Source organism: Ictidomys tridecemlineatus, chromosome 1, assembly GCF_052094955.1.
Source record: "Ictidomys tridecemlineatus isolate mIctTri1 chromosome 1, mIctTri1.hap1, whole genome shotgun sequence".
Lineage (NCBI taxonomy): Eukaryota > Metazoa > Chordata > Mammalia > Rodentia > Sciuridae > Ictidomys > Ictidomys tridecemlineatus.
The window spans coordinates 40,433,879-40,457,991 of NC_135477.1; the positions used below are offsets into that span (position 1 = coordinate 40,433,879).

At 35.1% G+C, this 24,113-nt stretch overlaps 1 protein-coding gene across 5 annotated transcripts in view; it reads right to left on the reverse strand.

Annotated features, from left to right (window-relative positions):
• The window catches only part of Nrg3 (neuregulin 3), a 1,026,038-nt gene that overhangs the window by 111,491 nt on the left and 890,434 nt on the right, over window positions 1-24,113 (reverse strand). For 2 of the 5 annotated variants that reach the window (XM_078038991.1, XM_078038998.1), the window contains exon 4: window positions 5,933-5,956. The exons of 1 other annotated variant lie outside the window; for it this stretch is intronic. In XM_078038991.1, the coding sequence (XP_077895117.1) occupies window positions 5,933-5,956 (24 nt within the window). Of the gene's footprint in view, window positions 1-5,932; window positions 5,960-24,113 lie in introns of all 5 variants that reach the window. 2 more of the 5 variants (XM_078038986.1, XM_078038996.1) reach the window with 1 other exon arrangement.

The following is a 24,113-nucleotide window of genomic DNA, read 5'->3' on the forward strand; positions in this document are numbered from 1 at the left end:
TTGGAAGGCCTAGTTAATAAAATAAGAAAAGGAAATAAAATACATACAGATTTAGAGGGAAGAAACGAAACTTTCTTTGCAGATGACATGATCATTAATATAAAAATATGAAAGAATCAATGATAAAAATGCTTCTGAAACTATCAACCACTTATAGCCATGTAGCCGACTATCAGGTTAACAGTCTATTATTTTCCTAAATACCAGTAATGAATAAGTAAAATTTGAAATGGAAATAATTGAACCATTTACATTAGTACCTCCCAACCAAATAAAATGCTTAGGTATAAGTTGCACAAAACATATATTAAGATCTTATGAAGAAAACTACAAAACTAATGAAAAAATTTAATTAGTGGAGATATATTTTATAATTACAGGTAGAAAGGATCAATATTGTCAAGTTATTGTTTTTTCCAACTTTGTATATAAATTCAATGTAAAATCTCAAAATCTCAGCAAGTCATTTTGTTAATCTCGTTAAACTGATTGATTCTAAAGATTATAAAGAGGTACAAAAGATCTACTACAGTTAACATAATACTGATGGACAAGATATATACAACAACCTGACTTTAAGATTTAGTAAAAATAAACCTACATAAATATAGTCAACTGATTGTTGACAAAGGAACAAGGAAAAAACTAGTCTATTCAACAAATGGTACTGAAACAACATCCACATGAAACAAAAAGAATCGAAGGGTAGACTTTTTCTGCTTCACAAAAAAAGTAATTCAAAATGAATCAAAGTCTTCAAGGCAAAATGCAAAACTGTAACACTTTTGGACTATAACAGGAGAAAATATAGATCATGTAGAGTTTGGCAATGACACTTAACATACAACAATAAAGGTGAGATCTACAGAAGTAAGAATTTATAAGCTTCACTGCCTTTTTCCCATTACCATAGTTCTATAAAACCAAGAATTTGTGCTCTGTGGTATGTACTGCCAAGAGAAGAAAGAGAGAAGCCACAGACTGACAGAAAATGTTTGCAAAGGACATATCTGATAAAGAACTGTTATCCAAAATATACAAAGACTTTTAAAATTTAGCAATAAGAAAACAAACCCATTAAAACTGTGCCAAAACCTTCATGTGCATCTCACCCAAGAAGAAGTGCAGATGGCAAATAAGCCCATGAAAAGATGCTCTGTATCATAAGTCATGAGGAAAATGAAAGAATGAGATGCCACTACACAACTATTCCAGTGGCTAAAATCCAGAACATTGATGATATTCAACCCTGGAAAGAATGTCAAGCTACAGCAACACTCATTTTTTTTTTATTACTGGCTGAAATGCAAAATGATATAGATACTCTGAAGGCAGCATGATGATTTCTTTCTTTTAAAACTAAACATATTCTTACCATCTGACCCACAAATCACATTCCTTGGAATACACAAAAGAATTTAAAAACATCTCTAACTTATATTTCCAGATAAAACTTGAAAGCAACCAAGATATCTTTTAGATATCTGTGTTATATTTGGACAATGAAATAGTATTCAGCACAAAAAGTAATGTACTTCAAGCCTTAAAACGCATGGAGGAATCACTAAGTGAAAGAAGTTAACATGAAAAGTTTTGACTCCGACTCTTTCCATTGTGGAAAGGGCAAAAATCATGGTGATTATTAAAAAATCAGTGATAGGCAAGGGTTAGGGAATGGAAAGATGAACATGGAGGATCTTTAGAATAGGGCAACTACTTTGCATACATAATGGTGTTTACATGTCATTATACATTTGTCCAATCCCATAGAATACATAACGTGTGTGAACCCTATGTGAAACATAGATTTAGATGAATATGAGTTATTGGTGGTTCATGATCTCCAAAAAATGTACCATTCTTACAGGAAATGTAGGTAATGGCTGGGGGGTTGGAAAGAGTGTATATGAGAAAGCTCTGAAATTTTACTCAGTTTTGCTGTAAACATAAAACTGCTATAAAAATAAAACTTATTAAGGCAATTTGTACACATGCATACACATACACACATGGAACTGGCATTGACCTATTGTCAATTTAACAGTAAACTGTTTAAGTCTACACTTCTGCTCCCCAGTTAAATTTTTAGCTATTTTTACCTAGAGATACCTTAATATTTAGTATAATAGAACTTTACCCATAAGGATTATGTAATCACAAATTGTATCTGAAAATATTTGTTCCTAAAATGACAAGTAGAATTTTAATTACTCAGAGCAAGCTATAAGCATAAACTAAGGTCAGTGAAATCATTGTACCCAATAATTTTATAAATCCATTGACCATTCCAAGCAATCCTTTATTAGCTGTCATTATTTACATGCATAGTGCACATCCCTTTAATTCTGATATTTTGTTCAACCCCTTTTCTCCAAAGTAATATCTACTGCTGGAGTCAAACTATCAACAATTCATCTCAAGTCCTCAATATAACCTTGGTCTTGAGAGTTGTACAGATGAACTACACAATAATCTATTATTTTTCCTGTGCCTGTAACTGCATTCCTCTAAGTGAGCTCTACAATAGACATCAATACATATTTGGGTTACATAGCACTATAAGTTATCATGTCTTCTCAGTAAGATGGACACTGCTCCATTTCTTTTAACAATGATAATTAACACTTACACAGCAATTTTCACTTGCTGTAACTGTGGTCATTCTGCTTATAGTATCTGATCTCCTCAAGCCCCACAAATAGCTATGCAGAATCTTCTGTGTTTGTGGCATCCTGCTAAACAACTAAAAGAACTATTATTCTCTGAGCTTGCAATCATCTCAACCCAGCAGGGAAAATTTCTCTGGCCATGAAGCCTAGTGCCCACATTACTTAAAATCACTGTTGATGCTCATACCTTCAGGCCTCTAATCCCTGTTATCATTGCCACATAAGAAGAATGCAAATTGCTTACCCTTCTCAATAGTTTTTACTCTATGGCATCAAACTGTGCCTATAATTTTCTGTAATTTGTGACCCATGACTGTTTTCTTCTCTTCTTCAACTTTTCTTGCTGAAATTGCTTATCTACATTCACCAACACCCCTTTACATTACTAGTCTCTTAATTCATTTCCTCTAATTGCAATTGAAACCTAAATTTTATCTGAAAAATTTATTTTTCTACCTTTAAAAATTATTCTTTGTCTGTTGCGGTGGCTCATGCCTGTAATCTTAGTGGCTTGGGAGGCTGTGACAGGAGGATTACGAGTTCAAAGCCAGCCTCAGCAATGATAAGGTGCTATGCAACTCATTGAGAGCCTATCTCTAAATTAAATACAAAATAGAAGTGGGGATGTGGCTCAGTGGCCAAGGGCCCCCGAGTTCAATTCCTGGTTTCCCCAAAATTATTTTTTGGTGCTGAAGATTTAATCCAGAGGTGCTTTACCACTGAGTGACACCCCCACTCCAGCCATTCTTCTTCTTATTTTGAGACAAGGTCTTGCTAATTGTTTAGAGCCTAAGGTGCTGAGGCTGGCCTCAAACTTGTAATCCTCCTGCCTCAGCCTTTTGAGTGGCTAGGATGACAGGCTCTTGTGAAAAAATCTTGTTAATTTAAAATTTATATCATTGATACTGTGGTGAAGATTACTAAAAATCCATTTTTTCTTTTCTCTTATAGTCACTAAGCATCCAATTCTCAGCTACTCTTGCAATAAGATGTGGATATATTATTAAGTTATAGATAATAGAATGCTAATTAAAAAAATGTGATGTGAGCCCTTTTAGACCAACTCTCTTATGGAATTGATGTGCGTCCACTATTTTCTTCACTTGTCTACTGGCTAGATACAGATGAGAAGTAACCTATTGATATTGAAACCCAACAATTAGAAGGAAACTTAGATCCTCGATTCAGTACTTGGAAGAAAGCTAATCATCTGCCAACCAGGAATACCTGCCGTGGACAGGGAAAAATAGTAGCAGTAAACAAATTGCTATTGTGATTGAACCATTAAAATCCCGTGGGCTCTCCCTTTTGAAGCATCTGGTATTGCCCTTGTCTGCATGTAACAAACCCTCTCATTGCCATCTTTTGACTCTGGTATAGTCCATCTCATTTACTGGAGACTGTGACACAGAAAAAGCAATTTTTCTCCCTATTTAACCCTAATGTCATCAATAGCAACTCTACTTGACAACCTATCACAAACCATCGCCCTCTCACATCCTTGACCTCTAGTTTCAAATTGTTTCCTCCTTAACCTCAACTTCATTATTCACCTTCAAAACATAGTTTGGAAACTGTCAATGCCTAAAACTCTTCTTTCTTCAAAATCAATCAAATTTCCACATTACTACAGTCTCCTACCCATGTCACCAATTTGTTCAAGTAGTTCTGTCATGGCTATTAATTGATTCCATCCTTTCTTCATCGCCTTCCACACCTACCTTACATTCCATGGTACTTCATATAAATACTATTCTGATTTTCATTACCTTTCTGAGTTTCAATCACATCTACCCAGTGAAAACCCAAACCTGCAGGAATTTAGCTGTCTGCCTTTCCTCTGGTGTAATATCTAGAAAAAAGAGCACTAATGAACAAGACACAGCATGGAAGACCATGTATAAATATGCAGTCACTAATCTCTAATTAACTTTCAATACATTCAGTACTATAATGACCAAACTGACATCTCCTCTCAAATATGTCAAAGGCATGCCAAAAAAACATTTCCACAACCCATATAGTATGCATTTACTACAAAAAAGTTCTTTCAGTACTATCTCAATAAGTAGCTTACCCCTTAGCTAAATATGCAAACAAAACTTGCAGACATTCTTGATCATCTCCTCCTTACAACTTCCAATGTTAATCCCTTTTCAATACTTGTTGATAGTACTTCCTAACAGTCTATAAATTTCACCTCATATTTCCTGTCATCACATTAGTTCAAAATAATATCAGATTGCCTGGAATAGTTCTTACAATACTTGCAATTTTATTTAAGAATTATTATCTGGTTATTATCTGTGTGCTTACTAGACTGTAAGCTCTGTTCATTTTCATTATTTTTATATGCAGCATTTTGCAGTTTTTTCTTTCCTTATAATGACTTGAAAGATATTTGCTGAATAAATGGTAAATGGCAAAATTAATAAAAGTAAATAAATATCATCATTATTATCACAATTATCATATACATATATGAAGAAAGTAATCATGTAAGAAAAAAAAAGCAGAGCATAAAAAACCTAGATCCAAATTTACATCTCTTCAATTTCAGTGACTCCAACTCCTGAGTATATTTTCATTCGTGAACTGTGATGCATATTGAACTTTATGGAAAGCTCTTCTTTTATTAATTATAGTAAAAACTCACATTTATCACTTTTAATATAATTATCTACATATTCAGAAAATAATGTGCCTTAAAAAGTGCACTGAAAATAGTCTAAAAAGAAATATTTTAGTTTTGTAAATGGAAATGTTTATGAGCTCACACTCCAAATTATGATTGATACCAAAATGTATCCAAAGTATATCATGCTAGAGGAAAAGGGATTAGAGCATAAAATAAGACAAACTGACATTTTAACGGTTGTTTTCTAACATTTATTAATTTTGCCAAGTTGTAGATACTGCACTAATAAATTTATATGTGCTGTAAAATAGAAACCATTATTATCCCAATTTTACAGATAAGAAAATGGAGAATTAGAAGAAACAATCAAAGCCAGGAGTCAAATCAAACTTGTATAGGATTCCAGAAGCACTTAACATTAAATTGTCTTCCAAACAAGTAGTTAAGTCTTTCATTTTGAGTCATTTCTTAGTGAAAAATGGACTAAAACTTTTTTTTATTTTAGTTCTAATAGCATTTGATAATGAGCCATTTTAATTATAATCAGATGGGAAAAGAAAATACTATGTACATTATAAAACTTAGCTTTTCCAGGATATTTAAGGAGCAAATTGTTTAGTCTTACCCATGAATTCAATCCCCAAGTGGTCTGCTACACCAAAGTCAGCATGGGAAGAAAGGAAACAGAAAAAGAGAAAAAGGTTAGAAAGAAATCCACATAAGAAAATCAGTGCTTACAAGACTGACCTTCCAAGACTAGGAATGTGTCTCAAGTTTAACCACGTTTTTTTCAGAAATGTAAATTCTAGATATTAATCAACATTTCCCAAAGCCACTGAACTACAGCTTGGAATTTCAGATGGAATAATTATGCATCAGTTATATAACATACTAAATATAAATTAAGTAAAAAAAAATGGAGAGAGAGAAACTATGTAAATAAAAAAATACCTCACACTAATGTTATTTGCTGAATCTATCATATTCTATGTAGATTAACTACTTGTTCAACATTAACAAATTTGGAACTCTGGGAAAATAAGAATGACATGACCCTACCCAAGTAATGACAAGACCTTACTAGGTGATCTGCACATCAACAAAACAGGAATGCTGGACTGAAAAATATAGCTCAGTTGGTAGAGCGCTTGCTGTGTATGCACAAAGCCTTGGGTTAAATCCCTAGCACCAAAAAAAAAAAAAAAAAAAAAAAAAAGAAAGAGAGTAATGCTATTAGACTTTTTATGATCATTTTTTAATTTGCCTCATGAGGAACCTATTATGGTTAAGACTAAAAATCTTACAAAGTTCACAAAGTTTCAGGCAGATCTTGAGCACAAATCCAGTGCTTCTGACCCTCAAGTCCCAGGACTACTCAACTTGACGGCCCCATTCTATTGAAAACAAATGGCAGATGTGTCTACTTCTATTCTCTGTGCTTGTGGAGAGTTTCAACAAACCAAAGTACACCTATGATGAGCAGGTTAATGAAGTGCACTGGGTAGCTACCAAAAGACATTCAGTTTTAAACCTTATTTATTTAAATGGTGCTTGCTTTCTTTTAATCTATTTTGTACTTATTTGCTTTTTATGTTTATCACATTACTTGTTTTCTATTGCAGTAATATTTATCTGAAATAAGTGGGAAAAAGTATTTATGTGACTATTTGCTCCTATGACAACTGAACATTTTATAAATTCTTTTCAGCAAATAAGCATTTCCATTTTTTAAAAAGTAGTTTCCTTTGAATATTTAAATACTTCTCCTGTTTATCACTAGTTCACTTTTAAATTTTTTTGTGCTGAAATATGTATGTACCATAAAATTTGCCATCTTCACCATTGTAAGCATATTATCCAGAGGTGTTAACTATATGCACAATGCTTCATGATCACCACCACTATTTTTCCAAGATTTTTCCATTGTCCCAATCAAAAGCTCTGTATCTCTTTTCCCTTGCCTACCACCCCTGGAAATCTCTACTCTACTTCCTGTCTCTGATGAGCTAATATGCCAATAAAAATCTAATTTTTAACTTATTAGAACCTATTTCCATTGAGAAATGTCTGCTTTTACAAAGAAAGATGGTGATTGTTTCTAAAAAGATAGATGCAGCCCTTTCTTGGCACAATGTTTTTCAACTGGTTGCTCTCTGCTGATGTGTACTATGATCGACATCTGGCACATTTTCATGAGCAGGCAGAATCTCATTCTCACTGAGTTCAGAAATCAGTTGAAGACCACAGAGAAAAACCTCTGGTCATTCTTTGCAATAAGTATTCTAATGGAAAAGCAGAAAATGTGCCTTGACTGGAGAGGTGAGGGACTCATAAGCTTGTTCCTTGGAGGGAGAGAAAGCAATACAAAACAATTGGTTTTGTGGAAATACTGACAAGAACATGTTGTGTTCTTGTACAAACTGGAAGCTTCGGGACTCTGTGCACATAAAACTTTGACGAAATGCTCAAGTTGTAGTATTTAAAAATAAGGATTTGGATGATATGACTTGTTATAAGACTAAAGATAAGGAAGAAAAGAAGACTGAATAAAAGGAAAATTTTATTCAGAAGCAAAAGAACAGGAAAGAAATTAAGAGAGGGCTATTTATAGGAATCAGGGAGCAAAATATCCCAAATACTTGACCACAGACGTTGGTCCATTCAACTGGGTAGTCAAAAAGTCACTAATCTCAGGCTGGTTGAATAAGAACTTTCCAGTGAATCAGAGATGGCTCAACTGACTGCCTATAGCCTGTTTTGCTGGCAAGTGAACTAATGACTATTTTTCATTCTTCCACGACCTGCACCGTGTCACCTCTGTGTATAACAGGACATGGAGAATTGAGATTTTGTGAATGTATAGATTATATTAAAAGTGAGTAGTATATTTGATAAATCAGAGGCCAATCTGAACAGCTTATAGGCACATTGAATTCATTATAGTAGCAAAGACATTAACTGGAATGGAAAATTACTCAAACACTGAAAGGTAAAAGTAGACATCTTGAGAAAAAAAGAGAACTCCTTGTTGTTTTTGTTGTTAGTGGCACTAAACCCAGGGGCAATGAACAACAGAGCCACTGTTGGGGAATTCTTTTTATTTTTTATTTTGAGAAAGTTGTTTAGCGTCTCCCTAAGTTAGTTACTGAGACTGGCTTTGAGCTGGTGATCCCCCTGCCTCAGCCTCACAAGCTGCTGGGATTTCAGGTGTGTGTCACTGCACCCAACCTGTCTTAATATAAAAATTACATGAGGTTATTGGAGCTGTAATGGCTTCAATAATATAAAAATTACATCTGATTAATAGAGCAAGGTGGCATTTATATTATTGGACATTAAAGGGAAATTATTTACTAAGTTCTATAATGGCTTATTCATGGAAGCTGACATCACTGAACATATAAATTCATATGCTAAACACTGTGCTACTATTACAGATTTGAAGACACTGATAGGTTATGGCTCACACAGAAGGATTATGAAAATCCATGAAGAACAGATGACAAAATAAATTAATTTGTTATGTGAATCATACACTGAACACAAACCACAATTTCACAGAACCCTTCACTTACTATTTTTCAAACCAAAAACCTGCCTGATGATATTCAGGCCAGCAGCACAACTTCAAGAGGAATGAAAGGAGAAGTAATCATTTATTTTTCTTTTATTCATTTACTAAACAAATTATATGCCAAGAACTGAATCAATACTAGGTTGGAAGAGAAGACACACAACTTAAGCAAAATCCATTTGATTTTCCATACAGCATGCATGGTTTCCACTTTTCAACACACCTTTGGGTTATCTAGCTGTGAATAACATTTACTAAGCACTTATTATGTACTAGGAACTGCTTTAAGTAGTATCTCACAGTAACTCATGAGATTGTCACTGCACACACTTTACAGGTGATGAACAGATGTACAGAGAGGTGAACCAACTTTTCCCAATCCAATATGCTTGTAATCAGTGGGAACACGATTGAGCCTAAGCAGCTTGACTCAACCGCCAATTATACTCAGAGTTCACATATGCCCTCCCTGTGAAAAATCATCTAGTGTTTAGAAAGTCATCAGGTAATTGGCTCTTCAGGGAGGAATAATTTAATCCACTTAAGAGAACAAGTTGTTCTCAAGGATCCTCAGGCACAGTTGAAGCACCACTTAGTTACTTGCTTGGTCCTAGTTCATTGATAAAGTGCCAAAGGAGTCAAACAGGCAAATAGTTACTATTCATTCTTTAGTTACCAAGAAAATTTCTTCATGAAAAAATAATAGCTGACCTATTTATTTGCACAAAAGCAAATGATTAAAAAGTTTTGTCTGAAAATATTCCAAACATTAATCCAAATAATCTTAAATTTGGCATTATATTTAAAAAAATACCAGCAGCTCTGCTTCAGATATGAAATATTCTTAAGGTTTAGGGACAAATATAACTCATAATAAATATTGTACAACACATAACAAAGTTAGACAAAATGAATATTCTATAATGTCAGAATTTCTGGAATGCTAGAAACTCAAGCCCCAAATTATTCCTTTTTATACTTTTTGATCAAAGTTATATATATTCACGTGTACTACATGATGTTTTAAAATAAGTAGCATTGTTAAATGGATAGTTTAAGCTAAGAAACATATGCTTACCCCATATATTAGCTTTTTTTGTGTAATGAGAATGCTTAAACTCTACTAATATGAATTGTCAAGTACAATCTGTTGTTATTAACCATGTCACCACATTGTACAACAGATCTTGACTGATTCTACATCTAGCTGAAATTTGAGGTTCTCACATATTTCTGAAGTGTGCAGCATTCAAAACCCATGAGCAATTTAAAACCTGTTCTTTGTCTGCTGATGGATAATGAGAGGCTACCTGAAATTCCCCTAGAGTAGGCAGACTGAGAAAAAGCAAGCAAAAACAATTCTGGACTCAATTCCAAACCCAGTGCGAGGCAGTGCAGGATCAAACAGCAGGAATGTGGCTTTCAGCACCAATTTTGTGTTAAAAGTAACTTAAGGCAACTCTGTCATAGAAGAGTCCCAAATGTGATCATGTAAGCCACTGTTCCAAGGGACGTGGAAAAACATGTTACACGAAAGTCTATAGATCTGTGTCTTAAAAGGTTAAAATACTGGCTTACTGTTCAAAGAGCTGCTCCAATGCAAGAAATCCCCCAAAGTCTTCTGCTGTGTGTGCTAGTGAGATTCCTGCTGGGAGTTCAGGAGGTAGCCTTTCCCAGCTTGAGGTAAATATTTGCATGCTCCTGTAGTACCCTGTGAGCCAGTGATCTGCTGTGCCGCTCTGGGAACTGCATGCCATAGAAGTGTGGAGCATATCACCCACTCCATTACAAAACATGTCAGTTATAAACGGTTTATCTTAGTAATGGAACTGAAATCTGCCACTCTGTAGATTCCACCCACAGATCCCTGTCAAATGAATTTTCTCTGGTGACACTTTGGGAAGAAGTCGTCCATCTTTAGAGAGAAGACTTTAGCTTTAATGCATAAAGATAGTATGTTGGGTACTGAATATGTGCTGATCTTTAACACCCGAGTTCCTCATTCTCTAGCAGTTTCTAGAATCACTGGAAAGATCTGTAATTGTCTCTGGCTGTAATAGTGGATCCATGTATCCTTCTCCTAAATGAGATCATAGACAGAGTGATGAGATGTCATTTGTTGAGACATTGTCATGTATGTCCCCACCTGTTACAGCAAAATAGGCAGACTCAGAAGGAGTGAGACAAGAGTCCAGGGTTTCTGATGAGGAGAAGATTGAGGACTGGGGATATCCAGCTGTTTGAGTCTGAAAAGCAATACATGGGGTTTATAGAGTATGTACTTTTCAAACAGTGAGGGGGTCAAAGAACAGAGAAATAGGGTTTGCAACAGGGTAGAGAACATGTAGCTGTGTTGTTAGAGAGGAGAGACCCTGGGTAGTCTCTGAGAGAATCTGGCAGCAGAGTAGAGAAACAAGCAGACCTGAATCTCTCATGTCTCAAAACCCTTGGAGGGGAAGGTGGGAGGAACAGAATTGTCAGAGTGTGAGCACATTCTTAGAGGGGGAGACATGAAAGTCCTTCTCTAGGTATTGTGCTTGATTCCATAATATATCTTAAAAGAGGAGGGATATTATCATTTCCTCCTTCTTATACCTACTTACTGTAAGTATTAGGATACGAATGCAGGTCTGATTCTAAGTTCCATGCTTCTTTCACTAATTTATACTACCTCTTTAAACATATTATTTTTTTTAAAAGTACATAGGACTTTAGAAATTATAAATGGCCATGAATACAATGTAAAAAATAAAAACATGTATTATAAAAAATTGGTATCTTTTTTAATACCTGATATTTCCTAATTTTCTGTCCCACTTCTTTCTAGTCTCTTTTCTTTACCTGTAAAATAAGCTAAATATCAGTTTTACACAAAGCCACAATGCATCATGTGCCTGTTATAGGACTATCCATGGCCATTTCAGTTCTAGATCTCCCTCACCTCCATCACATTGGAGCTCACATCCTTTTCCACGATTGGTGTAGGCCATGACATTATTACTGTGGCCAGACTCCCAGACAGACCATTGATCACAAAGAAGGTGAAAACCTCTTTTGCAGCAAAGCACAAAGCTTCTCTCTCCTTTCTTTGGGCCCGGTGACAGAATATGACCTCTTGATGTTTTCTTTCCATAAGATTTATTGTTGATTTCTGTTGAACACAGATACTCTCATTTTCTAAATGAGCGTTCATTTGTATTAAAGGGGACAATGCAGGAAGCCATGGAGACTGGGCCAAGTGTTACTTGTACTGCAAACTTCAGATGGGCATTTTGTTCCATAGATGAAGTATCAAAAACAGGGTTTCAACTGAGGTTCCTCAGTGACCATTTGCTTAACCAACCCCTCAAAGATGAATCTTGCCTAAAGAGCTTATGGATTTTCTAGGGAAAATATTTTGGAGCATTAAAAATCAACTGTAATTCCATTTTCTGACTAAAGAATTGTGTAAGAATCACCACTGTGTGAAGGAAGAAAACTTCAGTCAAAATCATCTATGCTTTTTTTGCTCACATAACTAATACAGTAGATACGTAGAGGTGAATTGCACTAGGACTTCTTGCTTCTCTAACACAATTAATTACTCTTTTCATGTTTTATCAATTTTCTCACACTTTCATATTGTTTTCACTGGGGATTTCTATACATATTATTTTATATAATCTTAAAATTAGCCTAGAAAGTAGAACTACTGAGCCCTCATTTGACAGCTAAAGAATAAGCTTCTGTGAAAAACCAATGGACTCATTGGTAGACTCCTACATTCTTAGGATGGAAAAATAGCATAAATCTCAGGAAGGAAGAGTACTAGTGTCTATTGTTTTATCACTCCAGACTATCACAGAATCTGATGTTTTGTAGCTCCTCAATACATATTTCCAGAATGAATGAAATGCCATCCTTGCCTGCTGCATATGACGTATCCACCTCTTACAGAGCATGCCCAGCCTGTCCTCTATCATCACTTAGTGTCCACAATGTTTCCAGAAAACTCCTTCAAATCAAATTATATTATCACTTACATAACTTGAGATTATTACTGGAGAAGGCCCAACACATGCATACATATTTTTAATTTATTTTGATTTTCATTTGTTCTAATTAGATATACATGACAGTAGAATGAATTTGGACACATCATATATAAGTTGAATGTAACTTCTCATTCTTCAGGTTGTACATGTTGTAGCATCACATGGAATGTGTAATTATTTATGCACATAGGGTAATAACGTCTTATCCATTATACTATCCTTTCTACCCCCACACCCCCTCCCCTTCATTTACTCCCCTCTGCCTAGACCAAAATACCCCTATTTTCCCCATCCTCACTCCCTTATTGTGAATTACCATCTGCATATCAGAGAAAAAAAATTTGGTCTTTGGTTTTGGGGATTGGATTATTTTGCTTAGTATGGCATTCTCCAGCTTCATCCATTTTACCTGCAAATGTCATAATTTAATTCTTCTTTAAGGCTGAGTAATAGTCCATTGTGTGTATATATACAATATTTTCTTTAACATTCATATAATGAAGGGCATCTAGGTTCCATATGTTGGCTATTGTGAATTGAGATGCTATAAACATTGATGTAGCTGCATTACTATAGTATGTTTATTTTAAGTCCTTTGGGTATAAAACAAGGAGTATGACAACTGAGTCAAATGGTGGTTTCATTCCATGTTTTCTGAGGAATCTCTGTACAGCTTTCCATAATGGTTGCACCAATTTGCAGTCCCACCAGCAATGTATGAGTATATCATTTCCCCCACACCCTCACCAACATTTGTTGTTACTTGTATTCTTGATCATTGCCATTTTGACTAAAGTGAGATATACTCTTAATTTTGATTTGCATTTCTCTACTTTCTAGAGATGTTGAAAAGTTTTTCATATAGTTGTTTATTTCTTCTTCTGTGAAGTATCTGTTAAGTTCTTTAGTCCATTCATTGATTGGGTTATTTGATTTTTTGGTGTTGAGTTTCTTGAGTTCTTAATATATTGTGGAGATAGAGCATGAGGTGCATGTGATAAAGATTTTATCCCATTCTGTAGGCTCTCACTTAAAACATAATTCCTGTGTGTAATTTAAAATTTGCCTGAGTAATTTTAATCACAAAAATGTTAAATATTTCCTTTCAGTTAAAATATTTTATATGCACTATTTAAAGTTTTGCTTCTTTATAACTTCAAACAATTTCAGAAACCTTTGTAATAACTGTTACAAGCTCTTTTTTATTCTAATTTTCATCTTCTCTAATGTTAATGAAAATATTGGCTGATACTATGATTATAATAAAATGAGGGCAAGTCCACCCAAAACACAAAGAAACAAAAGGAATTATATGGTAAATAGCATCATGAATGTTTATAGCTTCCATATTAACTGATTAAAGTCTTTGTTACCAAATTATATGACTATCGTGATTCTAGTCACTCTTAAAAGTGCAAAATTACAATATCTTCACAATGGAAACTGATTCAAGAAATGATTAAAATATTTAAAGAAATATTGCTCTGAGCTACACTAGTACCATAGAGATCTCAGAAAATGGACTCTCCACTTTCCATCTGCTAAAAACAAAGGAGCCAAACAGATTATCCAAGGGATATATGTGAGGTAGAGGATGCCTTGTCCAGGACCAACTGTGATACCAAAGATCTAGCACAAAATCTGCTTATTAAGAAAAGTGAAAATCCCTGTCAAGAAACTAATGAAGAGCATTCATTTGAAGAGTACAACCTAAGGTCATACCCAGGCAGACGTACTTTGCTTAGAATTCAGGAGAATGGGCAGCAACCAAGGAAGCTCCATTTGTGATAGATGCAGGGCAAAGGCCATCAACAAGCTCAAGCATTGGAGGCTTGTTCTTAAATGGTGTCTGGTACCATTCGGCAATGGTGTGGAATGACACAAGACCACTATCTTTCTTTCTTTTGGGAACTACTCTATGTTGGGTTCATATTCAAGTGGCTAAAAACTGAGTTGTGAAGATCAGGAGTTTCCATTGTTAATGCTCAGTTGGTTTTGCTGGTTACATTTTGTTTTTTTGCAAAAGTGTTCACTTGTGTGGAAAGAAAGAATATATTACACATTGTTCTTCTAGTGCAGAAGGTACTTGGCTATTTAGTTTTCCCACAAGAAATCAATGAAAAGAAGAAAACAATGTTTTTTCCTGCAACTCTCCTAGCATACTGCAGAACATCCCCATAGGCCCAAAGCTCACACATATCATGCATGATTCCACTGGCCTTAGTATCTTTCCCAGCAGTCTCATGTCTTCCTCTAACAAATTCTTCCTAACTTTTTAAGATCTAAATCTTCCTGAAGCTATATTTGATTTCCTGAACTGATGCTATCTGCTCCATGTTTCTGTGAATGATAATAGAATCTACATAGCAATAGATTCTTATACCTTGGATTATAATTTATAGCAATATATGTCTTAACTAATTAGGTAAGCTGTGATCTTCTCCTCTGCCCTTCTTCACTCCACCTAGGGCCTTCCAAATAGTAGGTGGCAAATAAATGCTTACTGAATTTTTAAAAAATAATCCCGCGATTGTATTTCTATTTGAAGGAACAGTTTTTAAAAATATTTTCTGAAAGTGAATCATGTTATAAACTATAATTCCAAGTTTACACTAATATTTTCACTCAAGCCATAACTATAACTTACTAGATTTCCTGAGTATTTCCAATAGGTTTCTAATAGAACATATACACATGCACACAATCTTAAGTTGCAAAATTTATTCTTCATTGGATTGTAGTCACCTGCCGGGAGGTGGGGGAGAAGTCAAGATCTGTCTTTTCCTATTCTAACACTTGGTCAAACCAGGTCTCCATATAGATGGCAATTCATTTAATTTTTTTTATATCTTTGGAAAAATATGAAGTGTGGAGTGCCACTAGAACTGGAGAAGACACTCCGTGTGGTTTTCACTCCTAGTCATACATGTCAATCATGCCCTCCACTCCTGCACTCAGCTGCTGCCTCTTCTCTATGTATAAACTGAGCAATGTCTGTGGAATGAATGAATATCCTCAACTCAACAAGCTTTGTGAAGGCTCCACATCTTTGGATAAGCTGCTCTCTCTTTTCATCTTGCAAGACTCAGCTTTCATATTGTCCCAAGCCCTATCCTTTCCAAGTTTCTCTTTGAATTCTCTCTTGTAGGGCCCTTTGTCTGGGGATCTCACCTCTTCCTGCAGTCTATACTCTATCTAGCAGGTAGGAACTGCTTAAAGCACCTTTGTCCATTGTTCACACATACAGATGGATAACGAGTATCTAAATCAATTTTTTGAAATGTACATACTCATGTTGGCTACTATTTGGTGTTGCCTTGTTACAAAGATTCAAGAAGTCAGAAAACTAGGAAGGAAATGTGGAAGCCATATGGTTTTTATTGTGGATCATGTTTCATTGCTTCATTCTGACAAGATAACACATTTCAACTTTGGGGAAACACCTTAATTTAATATTTAATATTATCATTTGTTTTGTACAAAGCAGTACTGTGGGAATAGTTTCATAGTTTATGATCCTTATGCTGAATATTTCTATTACTAAGTTTTAAAGTCACATTAACTTATACTTATAAGCCCTGGAACACCTGGGAATAATTGATAATGAGCACAACAGAAGACACACTTGGTTTCATTAATGGATTAATTTATTACTTTCACAGGCTTAAAATGTAGCAATAGGATGAAACTTTCCCCCTAAATACATAATCAGTTGAAAATGTTATTTGTCTCATTTAAATGCAAAGAACAATTCTTCTTTTGCTACCTGCTTCCTAAATCCATTAAGCAGTTAATAACGTAAGGACTAATGTAAGCCTTTTTTATTTAATAGAAATAAAGAAATGGAAATTAAACTGGCAGAGCCTTCTCCCAATAATGACTTCCCCCAAAGCAGCTGTATAATTCTTAGTGTAGAAAAATCAAGGGAAGCTTCTTCATTAAAATAGAGGAAACTATTATCTAATAATTAGTTAGGAACTCAGCTGAATCCAGATATTTTGAAGTTCTTACCCTCATCTTGCCACTATCTCCTTCTGTAATTGTAAAACTTCCTATACTTATTTTCTAGGTATGTGACTAGAAATAATCACTCTGCTGTCCATGACCTTTTTGAAATGGTCTGCAGATGTCAGAAACTAAATATGGATGAGCTTAGAAAAAATTCTAATTATACGTCGCTTACACATTTGCAAGGCAAACAAATAGTCTACAACATTCTTCCTTGAAACAACCGTTCACAAGTGAGACATTAGTGTCCATACAACATCCTTTCACTCATTCTCATAGCATCCTAATAAATGATGGCATTTCACAGATATAGATACTGAGTTTTAGAGCGTGAGTTTATTTTCTCAAAAATGAGACCTATCTTCTTTCATTAAAGCATGCTGCCATTACTCACAGAAAACTTTCCACCTTGCATTCTTTGCTCCATAAATATTGATGCTGCAGCCTCAGCTGGCCTCTGCAGTCCTACCTCCGTATTCTCACTCCCATTTTACTGTCCCACTCTGCCCATAAGAGGTCTCATGAACTTGATTATATAGGCTCACTGCAAACCAAACTAGCCCTGAGCAAAGCTATCTTTTCCCACACATTCTCCATGAGAAATGTCCTTTTGTGTAAACTTCTGTATTTATGGACTGTGTTCCATTACACTCAATGACTGTAGCTACTTATTCATTGCCCATCTTCCCCAAATGGCTGTAAACAATTTAATTAAATGACCATTCTTAATTTCTCTTTATATCATAGGCTCGAAGACAGTTCCTGGGACAGACAAAATATTCAAGTAAATTTTAAAAAAAACTATCTAGCTGCCTGGACTTTAGAAATTTTAGTCAATGTGATCTCTGTTACAGTAGTTCCCTCTAAACTGTATCCTTTCTTCCATTGTCTCAGGGAAGGGAGGTATTAGCAAAGAAAGAGAAAGTAAGAAGAGAAGGACTTAGAAAATGCTTAGGCTGGAAGAAAATAAAGATGTAAAATTATAAATTTGATTGTATAGATGAAGAGTCAGACTCCCATTGGAGAGGAATACATTACAATTTTTCTAAGTGATAAATGGAAGAGAGACAAAATGCCCAGGAGGAAACCAGTCATGCACTTTTCTGACCTCCAGCTTCAATTATGGGAAGAGAAACAGAGTTAGCAAGCAGGGTTGACAAATAGGTCTGCCTTGAGCTTGCAAAGTAAAGCCCCAGGAGGAAGGGAGATCAAAGAGCACTCTGTGCCCACTGCTCCCCAAACCCAGCTTTATACTAGAGGATGTAATGTCTAGAGATATAGGCCTCACGTTTACTAGGGTGGGAAGAAGCAGCAGTCCAGACTAGTGTATCCCTATGTATTTGATTGGCAGCATATCTGGGATTGCTACATCAATGGGCTAGGAGGATGAGAAGACTCTAGGACAGAGCAATGACAACTGATGACTGACATCTCAGAAGATACTATCTAAGGAAGAAGCATTGAATGTTAGTGCTGGGAGGAATAGATAAAGTGGGTATAGAGAAGAATTTGGCTTGATGCAGTCAGGTAGTTATTCAGAGCAATAGGGCCATCAACCATCACACAACTCATTCCTCCTACTCCTATATTTGATGGAGTACCTGCTTTTCATGTGTTTGTAAGCTCCCTTGTAGTGACAGGAAGTCTGCTCTGGTCACCCTCTGGGCTAAAAGAAAGACAAAGACATCTCACAAATAGTCAACTATATCATAAGTCGGGTGACTAATGATTTTTAATAGTGGTGATCACATTTCTTCATCCTAGACTGAAAACTCTTAAGGGAAAAGGCCATGTTTTCAACATTTTTGTATTCACAGTGCTTATTTCATGGTTCGTTGGTAGAGATTCAGAGATGCTAAATAAATCTGGACATAGAGATTGTATTTTGAGCTCAAAAACTTTTGAGAAGGCTTATTTTTTCATTCTAACATCTTCAGAAGTCTTCACAGAGCATGTGAGAGTAAGAATTGAGCAAATATTTACTTAATGTTTATATAAATTGATTTTATAGGCAGATATAAGGAAAACATACAAAATGAGAAGAATGGCACTACAAGGAGTAGTGCCTATAAGAATCATGAATTTGACATAAAGGTGACACAGAGCTGGATAAGGATTAATCCATGTACATGTGATCCCCAACCTTAGCCCTCTTCCAATAGCACCTATGGCTGGGTCCTGTATAAATCCCTTTTCCCCTCAGAACTTTAATGCAAAAGACTAGAGTTAGAGGAATTAACTGTAATTACATTTTCTCTAATCTGGTAAAATGGAACTTGAAAATTAGGGGATTCAAATAATAAAAACTAATCTCAGTATAGCTTACCCAGTCATTCTCTTTCCATACCATTAAAACCCATAGCAACATTATGAAGTAGGAATTCTGAATTCCCAGGTTAGAGGTGAAACTAAAGAACCAGAGTTTAACTGAATTCCTCAACTTCTAATACTGCCAGCATTCAAACTCAAGTAACTTATTTGAAATATCTACACTCTATCCAGTACAGGAACATCATGATAAACACATTGACCTCATATTTTGCAGATCTAGATTTGTTTCTGCTACAATGAAGATAATTTTACAACCTGCCATGTTTCAAAATTAGGTACAATTTTAATGAAACCAATGTTGTCCTGTTATTCTTACATTTCACTTTTTTTTATAAACTTTTCTTTTTCAAAAGTGGCATATCTTGCTCTTGAAAAAAATGGAATATGAAATTAGGTAATTTGTAAGGTAAATAAACAAAATATTTAAACAGCTAGATGCAAAGAAATTTCCAACCAATTTTGTGGGATTTCCAGCTGTTAAGCACTTAGGATTGAATTGTTCTTCCTGTATTCATTTGATACTGTTAAAACAATTTTACTTAGTTGATGTCAAATCCGTTTGAATTTTTGTTTTAAGTAAATTTCCTTCTCTTCATGTTAATAAACAGATGGTAAATCTTAAAGGATTCACAGCCACAGCAGATTTAAATAATAATCTATTTCCCTTTGTTCAAATTGAGCCTTTGCTAGAGAAAATGAAATTCATTTCCTCATTGCCAGGACCAGAATGTGACAACAGCTCAGCCAGGTCCAGAAATGTCCATCAAAGATAGGAGTAGGGGGAATGAATTGTGTGGTGGCTGATGGCCCTATTGCTCTGAATAACTACATGACTGCATCAAGCCAAATTCTTCTCTATACCCACTTTATCTATTCCTCCCAGCACTAACATTCAATGCTTCTTCCTTAGCTGATTCTAAGTGGAAACTTCTTGCAAGACTCTGGTGTTGTTTTATCTACTACATTGATGACAATTAGAACAATGTCCAGTACAAAGTACATAGTCTAACAAATATTTACAAATAAAGACTGCATTACATGAAAATCTAACACATGTACATGCATTAGTCCTTTTCTAGCTCCGTGTCACCTTTGTGTCAAATTCATGACTCTTTATAGGCACTATTCCTTGTAGTGCCATTCTTCTCATTCTATGTTTTTCTTATATCTGCCTATAAAATCAATTTATGTAAACATTAAGTAAATATTTGCTCAATTCTTACTCTCTCACATGCTCTGTGAAGACTTCTGAAGATGTTAGAATGAAAAAATAAGCCTTCTCAAAAGTTTTTGAGCTCAAAATACAATCTCTACATCCGGATTTATTTAGCATCTTCTCTGAATCTCTACCAACGAACCATGAAATTAGCACTGTGATTACAAAAATGTTGAAATCATGGCCTTTTCCCTAGAGAGTTTCCAGACTAGGATAAAGAAATGTGATCACCACTATTTAAAATCATTGGTCACCTGACTTATGATATAGTTGACCATTTGTGAGATGTCTTTGTCTTTCTTTTAGCCCAGAGGGTGACCAGAGCAGACTTCCTGTCACTAGATGTGAGCTTGCAAGCTCATGGGAAAGCAGGTACTACAGTGGTTGCTGAGCATAATTTAAAGAATTGAATCTCCAATGACAGCTTGTGGCACTGTAGTGTTCCTGGCTCCCTACCCTACTACACTCCTCATCACATCCACAAAATGAAACCTCTGACCTCCTAAACCATTCTTCCATCAGGTTTTCTAGTGCTAGCAGCTGAACATAACTGATAAAAGCACAGGCACAGTGTCTTCCTTGTTTCAGATGTACATTTACTATGTTCAGATTGGTTATATCTAAATCACAAATCCCCAAAACAAACTATTGCAGAATTTACTTAATGAGAATATTCAATTTATGTTGCTCAATTGTGTTCTTTTTCTAGCAAATAAGTTTTTAAAAGCCATTATGCTCAATTATATGTGATTCCTCTCTTAAGTATTTATTTATTGTTGTATCTTCATTTTATACATACACGTACATCTTGATATTATTTGCGAAATTTTCAACTCTTGTTCATTGGTTTACACATTCAAATAGAAAATATACTACTTATGAATTTTTAACAGTCTGCCATGAATCAACATTAAACAGCTATCCTCTTTGAATTCTACTTGATAATGAAGAATCATCATCCTTCAGAAATCTCTCAAAGTGAGCTCTATTTGTTCCACACAAATGCATTTAAAATATATTTAATAGATATTTGAAGGGTGGCAGAATCATCTGCTGCTATAATTCCCCAAATTTCAGAGTGCTGAAATTGAATATTCTCTTAGCGTCATGGATTATATTATCTCCTCTTTCCAGAGGGCTTCAAGACTCTTTCCTTCTGAATCTTGTACAAGGGTTTCCTGCTATTTCTTTCTTCTCTTGTAGTCACAATCCACGGATTAGAAAAGGTTCTACAACCGCTCTGCCAAATGTTCATTCAGATCATAGTCTGATCTGTTGAATAATTTAAAAGATGACTTTCAATTCTCTAATTTTTTCTGTATGTTTAATTCCACCCAGGAAATAAGATAAAAATATGAAGAGGAAATTTATCTCTCTAGGGGTAATAGTGAAGTGCAGGACAACCAGAGAGTGTTCCTAACTGTGGACCAACAGCAATCTTTATTGGAAGCAGTTAAAGTGCATGATAAAAATGCAAATTTAGAGCTTGATTTGTAATTAGATTCCCAGGGTTATTCTTGTGCACTTAAGTTTGAGAACTAATAAATTCTCCGTATGTGTATATATAGTACATGAGTGCCCACGTTTATCATAGCTTAAAGGTTAGGCTGCATTAATATTCCTTCTCAGTATTTCTTGTGATTGCCTTTTGTAGAAACATTCAAGTTGCATCAAACAAAACATCCACCCACTGTGTTGTTCCTCTTTCATCTTAACCATTTCCTTTTTCCCTCTTGCCAAAACATTTGCACTCCTCCATGTCATCCTTTTTTCTTTTTTGCATTGAGGAAAAGGCCTATGACAAATGTTTTATATCCTTATGTTTTCCTTGCCTTCTCCCTTTTTTTCTAGTGCATTCATTTTCTTCAATTTATGTCTTCAATTATGTACTTATTAGGATTTTTAACATCAATTCCTTTTTGCCTGTCCAGGCATGTTTTCAATCCTCCCTATGCCTTACATTCATAAGCACACATTAATGTTTTGCTTCCAGTATCACAATCTATTTTGCAGATCAGCGATTTCTCATTTTTAGTCATAATATACACCAGGAAGGTGTTTATTGAAGAGGAAAATCCCAAAGGACTGTTTGCAATGTTTGTGGCAGTAAGAGCCATGATGGAGTTCTATCAACTTAATTTCATTCCCAGATATGAAGAGAAAAAGATACTTAATATGTATTGATAAGCCGTTATGCCAAGTTTTATATGCAGTGCCGCAACTGGCATGCACAAAACTCAAAATGAGCCTGTAACACTTGAAGCTCTTTAAATTTCCAATCTGTTTTGAACATTAGATAAATAACAGTCACAGCATAGTCAATTATTTCAACACTGAATTAACCCTTTGTTTTTCCTTGGGGAAACAATTTGTTTATTTTGTAAAAATTGTCTCAACTGTGTTTTAGTGATTCTAACACAGTAACTTATGGGAAAGCAGATTGCAGAGGCCTTTTGTGTCTTAAGAGACTATTTTTTTTCCTATCACATAATAAGTTAAATTGTAGACATAATTACAAACTCTAAAGATTGTTTTCAATCTTCTGGATGAGAACAGTGATTCTAAGTGAGGGTAAGAATATTATCCAAGATCACATAAATGATGAATAATCATTCAAATTTGAACTCAACTTTGTAATTTCATATGTATACTGCATTTATCAGAGGTGTTAAGTTGCAATAGTGATGACAGGTTGACACTCTAACCCAGGTATTCCAGTGCAGGGATGTCCCTTTTCCCAGTACAGCTCTCCAACTCCCAAGTTCATTTCTATGTAGTCATGTGTCATTTAAAGACAGAGACTTTCTGAGAAGTGCATCAGAGAGATCTCATTGCTGTGCAAACATCAGAATGTACTTGCACCAATTAGATATATAGCCTACTAGACACCTAGACTATGAAGTACAGCCTACTGCTCCTAGGCTACAAACCTGTACTTCACATAACTGTACTATATACCGCAGATAACGGCTACACAATGGTGAGCATTTGTATATCTTAACATATGTAAACATAGCCAAGGTACAGTAGCAATATAGCATAATACATAGAAAATGGTCTACCTCTATAGGGCAACTGTCATGGAAGGAGCTAGCAGGACTGGAAGATACTCTGGGTGAGTCAATGAGTGTGGTGAATGAAGGTGAAGGCCAAGGATATTATTATGTGTCAGAGAAGACTTTATCAACACTACATCCTTAGGTTATATGAAATTTATTTTAAAAACATCTTTCTTCAATAATGCATAAATATTAGTTTAAATTTATTTTACTTTATACAGTTTTTAGCTTTTTGACCTTTTTCTAATAACAGTTGGCCTAAAACAAACACATTGTATACCTGTACAAAAAGTATTTTATGTGCTTACTCTATCAGGTTTCTTTCTTTTTTCTATTTTTAAAATGTCTGGAAATAATCAACCATCCTAGGTGAATGAGTAGAAGGACCCTCTGTGTAACTCTGCCACAAAGAAGAATCAAGAAAACCTAGCATAAACTATACTTTGAGAAGAGGGACAGAGGGAGAATTCCAGACATTTGCAACAAAGTGGCAGAAACCTTGAACAGCACAGAATCTGAGAGGTAACCCACAGAGAACAGCAAAGCAATTTACAACTTCAACCCCATGGGAAAGTGCCCACAAC